This window comes from Chroicocephalus ridibundus, chromosome 1 (assembly GCF_963924245.1).
Source record: "Chroicocephalus ridibundus chromosome 1, bChrRid1.1, whole genome shotgun sequence".
NCBI classification, from domain to species: domain Eukaryota; kingdom Metazoa; phylum Chordata; class Aves; order Charadriiformes; family Laridae; genus Chroicocephalus; species Chroicocephalus ridibundus.
The window spans coordinates 156,808,142-156,826,453 of NC_086284.1; the positions used below are offsets into that span (position 1 = coordinate 156,808,142).

At 41.9% G+C, this 18,312-nt stretch overlaps 1 protein-coding gene across 11 annotated transcripts in view; it reads right to left on the reverse strand.

The window, feature by feature from the left end:
* Positions 1-18,312, reverse strand: part of DGKI (diacylglycerol kinase iota) — a 217,565-nt gene that overhangs the window by 24,115 nt on the left and 175,138 nt on the right. For all 11 annotated transcript variants that reach the window (XM_063319739.1, XM_063319703.1, XM_063319729.1 and 8 more), the window contains one exon: positions 7,631-7,656. In XM_063319739.1, the coding sequence (XP_063175809.1) occupies positions 7,631-7,656 (26 nt within the window). The remainder of the gene's footprint in view (positions 1-7,630; positions 7,657-18,312) is intronic.

Consider the following 18,312-nt stretch of genomic DNA (forward strand, 5'->3'; position numbering starts at 1 on the left):
TCCCTTCATACAACTCTGGAAGGATAAAGAGGCTTTCAAGCAGATGTAAATTACACTCAAGCTGCCTTTAAGGCCCCATTTGCACTGTCAGACTAGTTTAAAGGTACTTTGATGCCAATTAGAGTCCACCCTGAATTGTTTATGTGGCACTGGTGCTGAGCTGAGAGTGCAGTTGATAGTTAGGAGTGGAAGTATTCAGACCCTAATGCCAAACTTTTCCTGCAAGACCGTTTAACTCAGATTTACAAAAGAAAGGGATGACCATAAAGAAAAAGGGCTTCCTCTGTAAATGGTCTAAAAACCCAAAGAACAGTTGCAGATAAAATAAGTACCATCTGGTAGACATCTTCACTTTTTTTCTTTCCTTTTTTCTTCCACCATTTTTATTTTTAAGCCAACACAGGAACAATTAGTGTCATTCTCAGGAGCGATGTGATGGAAGAAAATGTCTCTGATCAAGCGAGAACACAAGGCAGGGAAGACTGGCTGACTAATGCAGCCACTTTATCAATAGAGTGGCATTACTTTGGCAGGAAGAAAATTCTAGGTAAAATAATTAAGCAATGATTTATTTTGTATTTAAAAACAAAAAGGCCACATTGTTTCCCCGCTTCCCTGACTTGACAATCACAGGCACCCCTACCACACTCCCTTCAGTTTTTTGCCACTGCAAGGCTGGCCGCAGTGCCTTTGCCTGTCAATATCTAAGTAGCTCTTCCTCAACAAGCTAGGGCCTCACAGTAGGACTAAATAATCTGAAAGTCAGTTCAAGCATTTATTTGCTGGCCAGAGTCTTCAGCAGATGGAGCGAATTGTTTTCTTGTTTTGCTTTAGCAAGTTGCCACTCTTATCCGACCATGAGCAGCCCCCATCAGAAACAAAAAACAGGAGCAAAGTAGGTTGCAAGGTTACCCAGGGCTTCTGCTTGAAAATAGGTGCCCTGATTCAGACAACACATTCTTTACTCCTCCTTCCTCCAGAGGGGAAAAGGGATAATGGCAGTGGCCATCTGGAAAGAAACATTCCCCAGTTTTCCTCTATTACTTGTTCGGATGTCCACATCTGCCAGACCTCTTCATCCCAGCTGCCTACTGACCCCTCAGCCTGCTTAGATGCAACGAGAGGTGGGGCGTAGGCACCTTTTAAAGGTTTGGGGCAGAGAGGACCTCCCTCAGCCATAGACATGTGCTTTGACAGAATGCCTTCTCTTGCTATGGGTACGACGGCTCTGCGTTGATACCAGCCTCTGCTGAGCTGAGAAGTAAATGAACAAACTCAGAGGAGATCCCCAAGGAACTGTTGGCTCAGCTGGCCACAAACATACTTTCAAAACACTATCCAGGAGGGCTTTCTTCTCAAAGTGGCTAATTAATCAAAATAAATACCTGCAGTCAGGAGCCCCCTCACTGTACTGTCTTTGATTTGTTCAGAGAAAGCATTCCAAGACATCTCAATTTGTTGCTAGGTGAAGGGGTGCAACATCACCCTGAAGAATATAGCTTCTCAGCTGGAGCTGCACGAAAGCATCACTCTCTCTTTTGAAGAAATCCAGTGTACAAAATAGAGGTGCCTTTTTTTTTTTTTTGTAAATTCTACCAGCACTGAGACATTTGGGTTCATCTGTAGTTCCCTGCTCGTCCTTCTATTCAGGATGGCAGGATGCTGAAAAAAACTCTTGAGGAGAATGTCCCTTTGCAGACTATGCTGAGCAAGACTAGTGGGCGGTGGCTCCAGAAAGAAGAAAGGAGGCTGGAGAGTGAAGTCCATGTTCCCACAGGCCACCAGGGACAACAGGAAATCCCACGTATTGGAAGTCCTAGGAAGTGTTCTCAGCTCTTGAGCCCTTTTCTGGGGATCCTACAGCCATCTTTGCATGGGTTCAGGCCTCCTCTCTTTAATGGAGCAGACAGCACTGGAGCAAATACCATAACGCACAGCACATTTTGCCTACAAGGCGGCAGCAGATACTGCACAGCAAAGCATGTTGCTGTGCGGCTGCTGTACTGCAAAGCAAGAGCTGCTACTGCCTTCCACGCACACTTTCCTTGTAATTCATACAGCAGCTCTATCTACACCGATATCTAGAAACAGAATTACACCTTCCTGCCCCAAGCTTCCAGTTTGAACTTGGGCTAAGCAATCCCTGTGGAAAATCCCTCTGTTCTAATAGAGGCTAATTTGAAGGTCAGCATTCAAACCTGCTTCACTTCTAATGCACTCTTGGCTCTGCAAAAATCCCTCCCAAGGATAGGATATCCATACTGGATGACTCTAAATGTTGTCATGGAACCACCATCTGCCAGAATGTGAAAGATCTTTGAGTGTTGCCATTCATCTATCCAAGCAGAAATATCACCCTTCATCTTCACCCTTTGTATCATATCATGACTTTGTAATAACCAACTGTCTCCAAAATTTCTCTTTGGAATATATTTGCCTCTTGTCTTAATTTCTCAGTTGTCCCCTGTTCCCTCATGAATTTGGAATCTATTGCACGAAAAAAAAAGAAAACAAACAACAACTGAGTTTAATCACAGAAAAGCTTGCTAGAAATTATGCTAATGCAGCAAGGAAAGCATGTCTGCTAGAAGCAATCAAGGCAAAAAGCCCAGTTTCACGGGTTTATAGAGAAACAAGAGCAAGAGACCAGAGACATAAGTATTTGGAACGTCCTGTCACCAGATCAGAATGCAACTCAGATGCATAACAACTAAGCACTGGGGTTGACTGCTACTTAAGACGCATTAATATAGCCATTTAAAACTTTGAGTACTTCCATCAAAGGCAAGGTTCCTCTGTTTGAAGTTAGGCAAACAAGTATTGAGCTGCATCAGCTCCAAGTTGCCATTAGATAAATAACATGCCAATGTCCACACACTACTCAAGAGTTTGCTGGTATTATTTTTTCCCCAGAAGACTGAAATAGAAATGGAACTCATTGTGATCTTTTAAGAGCATTTCCCCTGGTTGCTCAGGTGATGATGAAGAACAGCCAAATCGGTTACACAGGGTAACCAAAGCATGGTAACGATAACCCAGATGAAACTAGACCAAAGATAATATAAAATATAAGAATATTATTCAATGCATTAGCATAGAAAAGTTTGTATGCAGATTTCTGCAGGCCAGCTGTGAATAAGAGTGCATAGGGCATGATCTAGCATACATACTGTGTACAGTGCAGTATTGAAAGGTGCTGGATGAAGAAAGGGTTTGGTAAACCTCAACCATTCACCCCACGATAATCAGGGAATGACCATGTACTGGCCAGGTGATGCATTAGAAGCCTGCATTCCCATCACAGAACCATACCTGATATGATTTTTTTCAATAGCCTCCAACAGCTTCACACCTCCTGAGCATAAGATCAGGATTTTTATAGAATGAAAATACAGCAGGTGGTACCATTCACTAAGAGGGGGGCTCCCTGTCCCCTCCCTCATGACATCCACCAGGTCTTCTGTGGCCCTGTCATTTGCCTGTTGTTGATTCTCAGCTAGTCCTAGCACCCAAAGAAAGACCATTGTCCTCCAAGGCTGCAAGACATGTAACTGCATCAGGGCTCACCTGACTGAGCAGGTAGCCCTTCCATTTCATTCTTCACAGCCATCACCCTAATCCCCTGTCTAAACTACTATGCTTTGGTATTTACTTAGCTTGTTCCATTTTGTCACTCAGTTAGAGAATTTGGGGATTAGGGTTTTTTTCTGCTCTATTTGTGATTTATTTTTTTTATTAAAAAAAAGAGTGACAGAGAAAAGGAAAGAAGATGGATTTCACTCTTTTGTTACATATTTTCTAACTACCTCCTCCGAGAACAAAGACACTAATCTTCTAAAATCTTTAAGAGGTTTGTTTTTTTCTTTTGAAGTTTGGGATTTTCTAGCAGTAGTGTTTCCCTTTCTGTGCCAATTAAAATGGCTCTGTTTTGTAACTGATAAAGGTGCCTTTAACTCGTGTCCACAACAAGGAGCATTGTGTGCTGTTACAATTGTTCAGTAGATGCCCAGTCCCAGACAGATGGTGCTTTATCCTCACCCTCTCTTCAAGACAGCATAATGCATTGTCTTGTCAGGGATTAATGGAAGTGCCACTCACATTAGATGCTAATTCTGGTAGCAACTCTGTTGCTACCAGATAGATGTTACAGCTACTGCATGCAACTAGTGCTTGGAGTGGGCAGTCCATACTGAGGAGGAGAAGGACATTCAGAAATCAAAGTGAGGAGCACAAGGCAAGAACCTATGTAGAATGCAACCTCATGGTCAAGGGGAAAGAGACATTTGGAAACGGAGATAAGGATGATGGAAAGAAAGAAACACAGAGCAGAAGAAAAAATGAGGACTGAAGATTAAAGAAGACAAAACAAAGATCAGGAACCGAATGGGAAATTAAAACAAAAGATCCAACACAAATAAGAAAAGCACCTTTTCTCAGTAATGGCCAAGACACCACGTCACCAGAAAATCAGCACTAGAAAGGTGCCCCATAACAGGGAAGAGTAGCTGAAACACAGGACATGTGAGGGTAGGTTATTCTAAATTGGATCTCACCCCATTCTGCGCCCCAAAGCATTAGTGCCTTATAAAACTACACATAAATGTTTAACATCTTGAATAGCCACACAGTTGAGTACTGATTATTAATGAAAATAAGAGTGTCAAAACTGATTCCTGGATACCTACTTCAAGAAAAAATACCAGGACAGGTCCGCATAAACACCACAAGAGACAGACAATTCGGAGATAAGTTTTCAGATCTGTCCTGGATCCTCCCTTTTCTGTTTAGATAAGAGATTTCAGATCCAAGACTAATTTTAGATGCTTCCACATATGCATAAAGTGGGCTGAGAAACACCTAGGCTCAAAACAGCTTGTGCTACAGCACTTTCGTCATGTTTTCTTTCTAGTACTGTGGTGACTTACCATGGTCTGTATGTGGCATAGCGGGAGAGAGGAAATCCAAGTATTGGACCTCTCTTTCTGAGAAGCCACTGGGGCATGTGAAATCTTTTGTGTTTGAGAAAAACTCCTACATATTTACATGGATGAAAAATCTAGTTAGATACTCCACACAAAACTTCTAACTAGCACTATCATGTCACTAATTGGTCAAGGGAACATAGGCCTTTCACTCTGCATTTCAGCAGAGGTTTCTTATGGGAGAAAGGGAAGAAAAGGAAGGAAGAAGCTATTCAGAGATGTTCATCAAACCTGAAAAGCCAGACCCAGACCCGGCAAAAGATAGTAGATGGCAAACAGAAAGATTTTGTGAAAAACTAGAATAGTATAAAAACAGTGGAAAGAAGGAAAGCGTTACAGCAGCAGGAAATACTAAAGTCTAAAGATATACAAGGAAATACATTTACACTGTCTGTTGTTCCATTAATAGATAAAAATGGAGCAATAGAATAAATGCAAGGGAAATAAAAAGAGTAGTCTATCACTAACAAGCTTATGCAGTGACAAGCAGCTTAAGTTCAGGTCTTAAGGTCTTGAAATAGTATATTAGAACATAAAGTTTTCAAATTTCTCCTGAGTGCTGGAAAAATGGGGTATACTGTTAACTTCTCACAAGTCTCCAGTACTTTATATTAAGAAGCTGTGGTCATGGTAAAAATCAGATGAACTATTAAACAAGAAAACTGCCTCTGGTTCACAAAGTCAATAGGCTGTAAATCATGGGAACCTGATAGGGTACACCAGCAAATTCAAACTGTATACTTCTACCATTCTCATGCTCTTATTTGTCAGGGGATCCACCACTAAAGGACACTAGGAATGGACTAGGTGGGCTACATGTATATTTGGTCTGACAGGTTTGTCCATTTTCGTGGCTTGCCTTATAACTTTCTTTACTAAGAAATGACACGTCAAGGAGATGGAAGAGAATTTATTAATGACAACATGTTTGACAGCCACTATACTGGACTAAAAAGATATTGGCCAGAGCCAAGGACAATGTAGGTTGATACCTAACTCTTCACTCCATGCTCCAAGTGCACGTACTTCAGCAACATACTTCCAGGCTCAGACCTCCTTACATCTCTATTTGCAATAGTCCTTACTATTCCCTAACTGGATCCTTCTTGAATAATACTTATTGTATTGGCCAGAAATTTTACTAATTGTGTAATTGCATACAAATTAAATGCTAGGAGAAAATAGATTTTTTTTTTCTTTTTTGGTCCAAAATTATATTCTAGATTCAGAGCTACATGATGAACTTTTCCACTCAGCTACAGTCTAATCTCTTTTTTTTTTCCTTTCCTTGTGCAACTCTACCAGTGCAATTACCACCTCACTTGCAGTATGCTTCTGAATTTCAGTACCAATGCAACCATACTTTTACTGTACTCTGGAGGATATTTACACCACCTAGCTCTAAGCACCGAAGTAGGTCATAGTTATTAACCAGATAGTTACTGCAAACTCCCTTTTTAGTCCATAGGCAAAGATCAGATCCTTGAGTCTCCTTCAGAGCAAGCATATTACCATAACCTGCAACTCTTGCTTCCCAAGCCATGAGATTTTTATATGTAGAAGCTCCTAGCGGCACTAAATTCCATACCATGCTACCAAACTGATTTTAGCGTTTACTCAAGTGTCCTGGTTTGGGGTAAAACAGAGCCAACTTTCTGTTCAGTGAGAGGCTCTTGTTTACACTTGTTGCTGTGGCAACCAGTGTCAGCTGACTCGGTTGTTTACCCTGTGGAAGGGTTACCCCTGTGGGCAGGTCGGGTGACCCAAACTGACCAATCGGGTGTTCCATCCCGTCTGCCGTGCTCACTATAAAAGGTGAGGGATCAATGGGATCAGGTTGGCTCCTCTCCAAGGGCCTTTCTTCTTAGAGTCTTCTCCAGTGGGCTCTTCTTCAATGGACTGCTTCTTCAATGACTGATGTCTGAGGAGGACCCTGTCAGCTCATCGGCTTTTTGATCCAAATCAGTATGTTCCAGTTTCCATTTGTCACCGAGTTCATTCTGGAAATTTCCCAGTGCCTGCCAGTGACATCTCCCTGAGAGCTTGATACAGTTTTGTGTATGTTTGTATATATTGTATCTATTTCACGATATCCTTTTTTTACTTTAGTATTAATTTTTCATTACAGTAGTTTAGTTTTTTTCCTAAACTCATAAATCTCTATCTCTCTTCTTCCCCTCCTTAGAGTGAGAGGTGGGGGAGAGCATCTGTCGTCTTGTCATTGGCCAACCCGGCTCAAACCACAACACCAAGTTAACTTGGGTTCAAGCCTTCAAACACAATCTGCTACAAGGCGCTGTCCTGTAAGAGTCATAAGAAATCAGCTCATCTGCATGAATACCATATATCACCCATTAAGCCCACACAGAATTTTTCATAGGTGAATCCCTATGCAGTTCTGTGAATAAATTGCAAACACTTGCAATAGTTCGGTTTGCTGTAGCAAGATTCGTTTTACAAATAACTCAAGACAGGCTTAACTTCTGTCAGTCCAAACTAAATGAACAAACACTTGATGTCTAGGGGCGAACAAAGTTTGAGCATTATCAGTGTCCTTTTTCACCACCACAACTGCGTTAAACACAGCTGACAGCTAGTCTTTGGTCTCATTTTTAACATGCCATTAGTATCTATAAAACACATCTTACCTTGATCTTCTGAAGAGACCGGTGACCTGGAATAAAACAACAAAGTCCAATCAATCTTTGGTATGGAAAGGCCACAAATAAGGTTTGGTGTCACTGTGGGGAATAGAGTATGTAGGAATTGGAAGGCTTTATTCTTGGGCTAACTTAGAAGGGAGGGCTGGAAGGCATCTCACAAGAAAAGCGCAGAAAAGGGCAGAGACAGAGAGCAGGTTCGGCAGACCAGAGTGGCCTTATGGAGTCATGTCCATAAGGCAGCTGCACTGTTAAGCACTCATGCCAAGAGTTTCTGCAGGTACTTGGCAAAGAACTTATCTACTGCTGTTACTGTTGGAAATAGCTGACAGAAAGTCCTGATCCTTCAGAGTTTATTGAAGGGATCATAATTAAGTGTGGCCCAGGAGGAAACCTCACAGCTAGGGGTGGTTGAGGAAATTATAGCTTCAGAGGACCTTGCAGTCATTAAGGTGGCCATTGTGGTGGAGAGCATAAAAGCAACATAAGCAGACAAAAAAAAAAAAAAAAAAAAGAAAAAAAAAGTCTGGACAGATGTAAGTACAGTAAAAAGTAATGTAACAGCAGCAACACAAGAGTTACAGGATACCCTAACCAATGGCTTAAGTCTCTGATAATACATCAGGGGTTATAAAATATGAGAGACCTCTCCGTGCCCCTGATGATGAACAGAAGGTCCCCACTGAATTCCATAGATTTGTGACACAGCTCCCATCACTCAGGATCACACCCATCATTTTATTCAGCACCCACAACAAAGCGACAAAAAGACATGTAAAGTATTTGCTCTACATTTTTCCCTTTGCCGCAGCAGCTTGGATTAGCAAAACTGGGGCTAACTGTACAGCCAAATCTGGGATGTGCCTAAGTTATTTAGATCAGATTGACAGCACAAAGTGGATTGGACCATTGCCTCAGCACTTCCCCAACAAAGATTTTTCAACTGCATATATAGCCTTCCCCCCCAACATAACAAGGAGTTTGTTCCTGCAGTGAATGGAACAAGTCATGCTTCCTTTACAGGATATATTTAATTTTGCACCAAGCTACAAAAAAATAGCAAATTACTAAAGATTTAAAAATGTTAGTGTTGCCAGCAAACAGATGAAAGCTGACATAAGAAAAGCAGCCACAGAAGGGTGAAGGGAAAAGAAGGAACAAAGAGGAAAAGAGCACATGTATATTTAACTGAGTCAGCAGGGGCTGGGGCTGGAGGAGGGGGAAAGAAGAGTTAGAAACCCTGGATTTAGAGGAATAAAGGAGCTGAGGAAGGAGTCATGATCTCATTCCATAATGGGTTTAAAAATTAAGGTTGAGGAATTATAGGACATCAGAAGCAGATATGCAAATATATAGATGCAAATGGGAAAGATGAAAAGAAAAGAAGGAAACTTTCCTAATGAGGTACGCAAATTTTTATTTTTAAAAAAGAGATTTGCAAAGAAAGAGAGGAAAGAGTTACAGCACAGCTGGAGCAATGGTCACTGTGAAAGGAAAAAATGTGATTGCCTAATTAAGATTCTGACTGTGCAAGAAGCCAATGCGTCTGTATGGATCAGAATTAATTAATCCTCTACTCCCATTAAATCCTCTGATTGTTGCTGAACATCCTAGGCATGTATCCTGTTCTGCTGCCAACCAGGCCAGCTCTGCCCTTGCGCTTCAACCATGTCTGTAGAAATACAGTAGGAATGCAGGTTACTCAGAAGATTAGGAGGCATCACTAGGACTCTGTCCCACTGCTTTGACCTGTTAGTTACAGGCCTTCCCCAAAACCCCCCAGTAGTAGCCCTTCTGAAGGTCAAAACTCAACACACAGTGTTTCCTACAAGGTTAAACAGTGCAGAATGGGTCATATCAAGAGATGCAAAATTTTAGGTACTTAAAAATATTTTTACATGGAGGAGTCATGCCAGGTTCCTTAGCTCACACATCCTGACTCTCCATCCATTGCTAATGCAGTATCCCACAGCTTCAGTAGAATTTATTCCGTTGTTTTGTTTCTTAATTGCACAGTTTCATCACCTTCCAGATCTTTATTTGAAACAATAAAATAAACCATACAGATTATCCTATAATTTGGCTGTTCTTTATGGCAGATGTCATTAGTACCTGTTAGATTTCTTACTGTTCAACCACTGCGTTCAAGGCATGCAACAAAGGCACATGGCAATAGTATTTTGAAAAATACATACTAATTTTTGGCAAACTGAATATGCATAAACATATTTTTCATCTCTCCCTTCAATGTTTTAATCGAGAAGGTGGTGGTATTGTAATAGTGTCTCTCCCGTTGTTGATGCTTTAAGGAACTAGTGTTGCCACTAGCGGTGTTTTCATTTGAAAGGCTTCATCAAGCATCTTTTGAAACTGTCTAGCGTGGTATCCTGAGAAAATAAGGTTTATATAATCACAGCATCTTGATGTGTACACATGCACCTCACTGCCTCAGCCCAATAAAGTTTGAGCTTATTGGCTCATTTCGCCCATCGTTAACAGAGGGGTTGGAGAGCCAGTTCCTGCTTTCACAAGGAAAAGAAATAGCATAAGCCCAAACTTTCTGATGTAGCTGCAAAGCCACAGAAAGAGGTTTTGAATATCTCAACCACAGGAAAGCCTCAATGAGAGCTTCTACCAAAGGTTCAACCCCAATAAGCTAGGCTTCCTTTGTTCCACTACTGATGTAAAGTATTTTGGCAAAGAATGGAGAGGACTTTCAACATTCTCCTACAATTTCAGGCCATATGTTTTAGCAGGGGGAGGGATTTTCCAAACCATTCAAGTACTGGCCTAACTACACCAAGGGGAGTCTTGCTTGTGAGTATAATGTAAGGAAGTGAGGCTGCTGAAAAGTCCACACTAATAGTGTTGGGCATTTTATGCATTGTCTGGTCTACCCTGTGCTTATGGGAGCCTTTAAGGGAGGAAAGAAAGAAAGTCTAATGACCTGCTCTAAAGCACATACACTCACTCCAGAGCCACAGGGGACTTTTCCTGACAGCAAAAAAATCCAGTGGATGCTCATATTTCCGGTGACACATCTTTCTCTCAGGTCTGTAAGAAGTGTGAGGGATATACTGTGGCAGCACTGGTCACCAGACAAGTGTCCTGAGAAGGGAGGATTCTCAGCTGCTAACATCCACACAGTAACCATCTATCTAGTGCCTGTCAGCTGCCCTCAGAGTGATTCTAGCTGTGTGTTTGACTGTCATAAAGAAGCAAGTTATCATTCCCACAACCTCTATGCCTTAAAAAAAAATAGAGGCAAGTCAGAGATACTTCAGAAGAACTAACGTGCTGTTAAGATCTGTGGTCCCACTGGGGTCAAAACACTTTGCCAAATGAAATCTTGAAGAGATTTAAATTTGGTTAAACATAACAAAACAAATCATACCCTGAAAACCTTCAGAAAAAGGTTCAGGCACTGCAATATCCTGTTCTTGACCGTTTCAGAATGGAATTGCTTGTTTTTCATATTAACTGTTACTTGTTTCATCTTGGTGTAAAATTGTAGAAAGGTTCATCACCCACCCCCCACCAAATGAGTAAAGACAGGCCAGATTGTCTATGACTGGCTATATTTCCAGAATTGTGAGATTAAATTAGCTCTTCTACCAACAATGCCCTTTTCCCATGCGTAAGTGTGAAAGGGGAGCCCAAGTTCAAGTATTTTCACCAAAGGCATTAATCTGACTTTTCCCCTGCCCTGGTTTACAGGTGCTTCATGAAAAGCTATTGCTGTAGTGGCCAGTTAAAGGGAAGACAAATATTACTATGACGATAGGGAAGGGGATGAGAAGGCAGGAGGAGGGGAGGTATGTTATCACCTCCGTTTGTTGTCCATGTTGTTTGTACCCCTCCTTTTGCTATAGGTCCTACAGTAGTGTTCTCCTGTTGCAGGATGGCAAGCTCTACTCAGAAGAGATAACAGCACTTGGAAGCCTCAGTCTGCAAGGGGAGGTTGTGCATTGCCTGTTCCACCGCTCCCTATGCAAGCAAAGCAGTACCTTCTGTGCTTAACACAAGGATCTCCCAGGAAATGAAGTATACGTATTTATAAATGCATAAAATAGCCTGAATAATAATGTAAAAAAAACCCCTACTCATACATTCACTAGATGCTTCCAGCAAATTGGAAGACTTACGATACTGAAGACATGAGACATGCCCACCTAAAACAGCACTGTGCCTCAGAGTCAATGGTCTGATCCAAAGCTCACTGGAATTTTCCCACTCACTCTTACAGGCTTTGGATCAATTGCTGGCAAAAATCTAATCCCCAGGATAGCCAATACAGCCTTCAGTATTGTACAAGCCTTCTCCAAACAGCCAAACACTCACAGCTGTTTCCAAGTGCACTCTCCAATGTGCAAGCACTAGATTTGTTCAGCACTGGAAGGGTGGAAGAAGGAATATTCATTTCTAAGGAGGGAAGGGCAGGGACTGTCACAATTTTGAGCCTAGTCAACTGAGGCTTAGGAACCCAGAGAAACACAGCCAGCCTCCAGCAGATGAATTCTAACAAAATTTCAGCAAATGGGTACATTATTCATGAAGACAAAAGCCTCTAGAGAAACAAATCCAGAGCTGATGTAAAGCAGCTATTTTAATCAATAAACCTGTAGCAGAAACCATCTGCACCAGGCCTATTTAAAACCAGCCATTTACAATTTAAAGGCCAAATGACAATCTGTGTGCAGCAATCCTGCTGGTTTTTATGACCATTTCCCTTTTTCCCTGCTTAAGCAATGTATTTCTGCAAACTTTCAAATTCAGTCTGACAATAGCTACCTGTGATGAGGGGAGGGAAAGAGCTTTCGGATTAAACCCATTCCTTCTCATTTTGTGTGTACATCCCTTCAGAACTGAAAGTGGCATCCCTACTGGGATTTATTCATATACGCTCTGATTGTAGTTGAAGAAAATTTTTAGCACAAAGTATTTTTAAAATAAAGGTGAGGAAACCCCCTCATTCAGCAATCAGCATCAACACCTCTGGGACTGGCAAGTGCCCTGCAGCCCCAGCTGCAGACAGTGCCTCGTATCTTACTGGCAGAAAGACAGAGCTGTTTGCTTTCCTGGTCCCTCAGCATCTCCTACTTGGAGGCACCCAATAAGAGTTAAAGATAATGCTCAGGCATGGGCATCACCATTTTCTGCCATGGAACTTGATGAAAAATAAAAGCCTAAGAATTACTGAGAGCTTCCCCATACTTCTACTTTGACCCTAAATGTGCCCAATTCAGTGACATTGACAGGCTGGGAAAATGAACTACCAGCAGCCTAGCAAGTTCAACAAAGGCAAATGCAAAGTCGTGCACCTCAAGAGGAATAAACCCATGCAACAAGACAGGCTGGGGGCCTAACGGCAGGAAAACAGTTTTGCACAAAGTTGCACAAGTTGAATGTCAGTCAGCAGCGATCCCTGCGACAGCAAAGGCCAGTGACATACTGGGCTGTGTTTGCAAGAGCACAGCCATAAGGTACATCAAAGTGATTTTTTTACCCTCTACTCAGTACTTGTGAGAGTTGAGAACAAGACAGACGTTGACAAACTGGATTGAGTTCCACAAAGGGCCATGGAGGTGGTGAGGGCATGTGAGGAGAGGCTGAGGGAGCTGGGTTCGTTCAGGAAGAAAAGAAGGCTCAGGGAAAAATCTTATTGCTGCCTTCAGCAACCTAATGGGTAGAGTCCAGAGTCTGCTTGAAGAAAGAGGAGAAGAAGCAACAGTCACAAGTTGGGATGTGAGAAATTCAGATTGGATATTAGGAAAAACTTTTTCACTGTTTGGATAACCAAACAGGGGAACAGGTTGTACAGAGAGATTATTGAATCTGCAGTTTTGCAGATATTCAAAACTCATCTGGACAAGCCTCTGAACAACTTCATCTAACTGGCCCTATTTGGAACAGGGGTTTGGATTGGGTGACCTTCAGAGGTCCTTGTCAACCTAAATTTTTCTGCAATTCTATGAGTCTCGCTACAAAGCTTTCTGCTTTTACTATCCCAGATTTCCTGTCATTCTTTCCTCTCAAATATTTCTCATAGACAATGGCCATACTGTCTCAGACGCATGGGAAAATGCTGACCAGCAATGCTCCCTGAATACAAAAAATTCCATTCAAGTTATTTATTATTTTGCAGAAATCCGTTCGGACGTGTCCTGTTAATCCAGAACAGCAACCTGGAGAACCTAATTTTTTCTAATGCTACTAAAAGCAAAGTTCGGTACTTTTTCTAGCATCTCTATAACTTCCTTCTGCAGCATCAGTCTCTACCTGCGCAAAAAACAACGCCTCAGGCTGTTCACAAGCATTCCAACATACAGGAATGTAGCTTGGGGCTTCTTAGAAAAGTAAGGGCAGCTCAGATGTATTCCTTGCTGTGTCTCAGGCACGTCTGTGTCCCTTACATTGTTCCATATTTTTTCCTCATTACTGTCTAACTTTTTATCTCTTACCATTTCTCTGTCCACTGTAGAATGCTTTGAATGAAGGCTTGGAATACCACAGCGCAGCTATACCTGAAGTTGTACTGACACCCAGAGGAGCTGGCTGGGAATTGCTGCTTAACACGGGAATAGATTTTATTGCAAAGTCAGATGTAACCCCAAACATGCTTAACCTTGATTTAAAAAAAGAAGAAGAAGAGAGAGATGTTCTAACACATTCATCTTGAAAAAGACAGGTCTACCTTGGAATCAAGGTCAAAACATGACTTAAGAAAGCTGGATTGTTATTTCCTTGAAGAAGAAAGTATTTCCAAATGACCAGAAGTATCACTGTAGGGTGATTATGTATTGTTTGTTAGGTTGTTTTTTTTAAAAAAAAATTGGCCTCTCTTTCTCCTATCACCATGTGACACCAAAGTATCTCCAGGGAATGTGACATTCATTTTGAAAAGGGTCTGATCCAAGCTTCTTTGAAATGCTGTTCTTCCATTTCAAGATTTGAATTAAATCTTCAAAATCCTCACTGACCTACCTGTGAATTTCTTAACGAATTAGCAAGGCAAAAGGCAAAGGAAGGGCAGTAGCTGGTGTAGCTCTAACTGTAAAAGAAAGCGAGATCTAGCCACTCCATGTAATACTTTGGTGGAACAACAGACTGGATGCTGTTTGAAGCAGCTCTTCATTAAAAAGACCTGGGACAGGCACTAAAGGGGCTGGGTGTACACACTGCCTTAATAACCTACATGAAAAGTGGAAATATATGTTAGGCACAATCAGGTAAAAAAATCATCTGACCTCTTTCCTCAACAACAGATCTGTGTACTTTTGCTTTTTCCAGAAAAAGATTAAAACAGAGATCATTTTGCTATGACCTTAACTTTTTATTTAACCCAGAAAAAGGAATTATTTTGATAACCGCAAAGCCATACTGCAAGCACATTGGGTATACATACCCTGATTCAGAAGTCACAAGCCCCACTTGGCCCTCAGGCTAAGGGGAGATGAAGTACATCAGCTGCTTGGTATCTCAAGACATCACCCAAATAATTGTAGGCCAGTTTGGGTTTCTAAACAATCTAGAAGCCACACTAAGTGGTGTGTTTGTTACCACAAAACAAACCAGTGACTCCTCATAATTAGCCTTCAGTGGTTTTGGGAGAAGAGACAGAAACACAGGAATCCCTCCAAAACAGGTTCTTGCAATTACATTCATAAATATGTGGCCTGCTTTTCACAAGCGCTAAGCACTAAGCAACATTCACTTGCTTGCCATCTTTAAAAAGAAAAAACTATTTAAAAAAAAAAATCACTTCAGTTAATGTGTCTAACACACAGGTCCTACGCAGAGCAGAATTGCTGAGCCCTTTACACTCCTGCTATAGAGTAATTAATGGAGAATAAAACTTGCGATGGGAGTTTCAGATATGGTTTTGTGCTGCACTTTTAGGCACCTGGCACAGAAACAACAATTTAGGAGTCGGGGTTACACTGGCTCCGGGCCACCTCTGGCTCTCTGATTTCAGCTCTTGGCATAATTCACCAGGTCCATCTGTCCCTGCTGGCCCATGGGCATAAACACTGCCAGGAACCTCAGCAAGGCTATGTGTTATGGCCCCACTCCTCATGTATTTCCCTCCCCTGCACGCACCTCTGTGCCAGAACTGCTAAACGCTCGCTTAGTCTCAGCTACCAAGACAAAGCTGTGGGGCTTAGTGCTCCTTTCCCAGTGCAGAGGAGCAATAGGCAAGCAAGGACAACTTTTCTCCCTCCCCATTTGAATGCTTTTAAGCTTTCAGAAGTTTCTCCTCTTACCTGAGAAATTCTTTGGCAGGCATTTTAAGAAGAGACAGTACCTTCTACACCCTGACATATAAGCCCACGGCCAGGGGGCTAGGACGCACATCCTAGACATGAAAGGGCAAGGGCTGCTCTGTGCAGAGCAGCCACGCCAAGATGCACAACCCGGGGAACGTGCTCACACTGCCCCAGCCCAAGCACACTAAACCCAGCACACATTCACAGGTACTTTCTGTTTCAGGCAACTTTTTCCAGAAGAAATAAACTTCTTTCATGCACACCTCCACCAAGCAAAAACAGTTCACCAATATATTTTTCAAGCAGCCCTAGTGAAAAACCTCAACCTCACTTTTTGTTCAAGGAGTTAAGTGAAGGCTTATGCCAAACTATTGCTTCCAGCGTTATTCAAATACCCTGAACTTTGTGGGTCTAAAATACTAAATTGCAAACCTCAAAAGATGACCTGTTTTCACATGACTATGTTTTGCCTCTAGCTTTTTGTTGCATGATATTTTGACAATTTCCAGTTTCCAGCCACAGCTGAAATCCGAACATGCACATATCTGAAGAATGAGGGAAAGTTAGGAAAGGCTTGACTTTTTGGAGTTTCACACTGTCAACTCAGGCAAAGTAGTACTTCTTTGTGATAGCCTAGAGCAGTTATTTTACCAAACTACATTTCTATTCTCTTTGCAAGCCTGGTAAACCAGAATATGGATATCAATAAATACAGTCTGGATGCATATTATGAGATGTCCTAGTGTGAAAGCTTGGACACACTGTGTATTCCAATGTGTGTGTTACATATGTACAGGACTGTGTTTCGTACCCATGCCCTGAAGCTTATTAGCTTTGGCTTTAATAAGACAGCTTGGTACTGAGTGAGAGCACATTAAGAACCAGCCTCCTCTCCGAGCAGATGGCAGCTCCTTATGGCAGGGACAGAGCACATGGACATAGGCTCGCTATGCCTGTGCAATGCTCAGAAAACTAGGACCAGGATGTTTTATTTTTTTGTCTTGCTTCAACTCCTACAAATGAGTAACAAGCACACACAAATATAGACATATATATTACCTAAAACTACAGGCTTCGACTCTTTTCCAACCTTTATTGGACTGGAAGCCTGCCGTGCCAGAGGATATTCACCCTATATTTATAACAGTGCTTAAAGCAAGCCCAGAAGAATACAGGCTGTCAATCTTCCTATATCCCACTAATAGACCCAGCTAGGCCCTCTTCCAGTGCCTTTAATGTCACTGGGGGCCATGGGTCTGCTATTTCCACTCCATAAAGCTAAAGAGAGGAATATTTACACTCTACAGGGGCATCGTCAGCTCCACTGTCTATCAGGTGCAGTTACCACATGCCTGACGCTTGCAGGAAAGCAGTAGGCCCTAAAGATCAAATTATCAAATGTCATTTTCTTTTACCCAGCCAAACAGAAAAGAAGGGTACAAGACGTGACTGTCTTGATATGTTCCCCTGCCTTCTTTGCTGCAGAGCTGCTTTACTTCTCAGAGCAGATTCTGCTTCTCAATCCAGGGGCAAGCAAGGATGGAAGTAAAGGGGAAAAAAAAGGAAAGAGCTGTAACAAGAAGAGAAAAAAGAAAGAACTCTATTACTTCTGCCTTGGCTATCAGCCAGAAAGTGGAAAGCAGATTTATAGCTGTTATGGTAAACAACTTAAAGAAAAGTAAGGCACTCAGCTATCTGTACTCTGTCAACATCAATTTCATCTTTCAGACACACTCCAACAAAAAACCACCTTATATTCCACTTGGAAAATGCTTTTTCATCCCCTTATCTACTGGAACTATTCAGAAAGCATTTTCAAGCTAGGGGGTACTTCACTTTTCCAATGCTGGGGTAGGTAGGTCCGTCTGTCAAGCACATGCATATTCTGTTGCTTGAAATCACCCCAAGGAGAAGAGGAGAGCCGGACTGCTTGCATTTCCCTTTTGGAAAGCGGGATGCTAGTCAAGAAGCGAGATCTCTCTAAAGAAGCCAATTTGTAGTCTCTTGGTGTGTGGGGGTGTTTTGCATGTCACTGTCTGCCAAAATAATTTGTCAGCAGGGTAAATTTCCTCAGCTGCGTATCAGGTGTTGAGATGCTACAGAAATCATTAAGAGCCCTCCTTTTGAGGACTCAGGGGCAGGTAGGTGGGAAAAGAGGAAACTAAAAATCCCACCCAATCCACTCCAGGGAGCCACATTCTGAATAATAAAATTACTCAGTAATAAGTACTGATGAGAAAAAGAATATCTTACAGGATGCAGTACAGGATGTACTCTATTTCTGCCACATATTGAAGGGGCAGAAACAAGAACCCACCTCATCAGATGTGCCTACTGTTGTTAAAGCCCCTTAGCAATTCAGCAGCTCAACAGCAAAGGCTGGAGACTTTATTATGGAAGAAA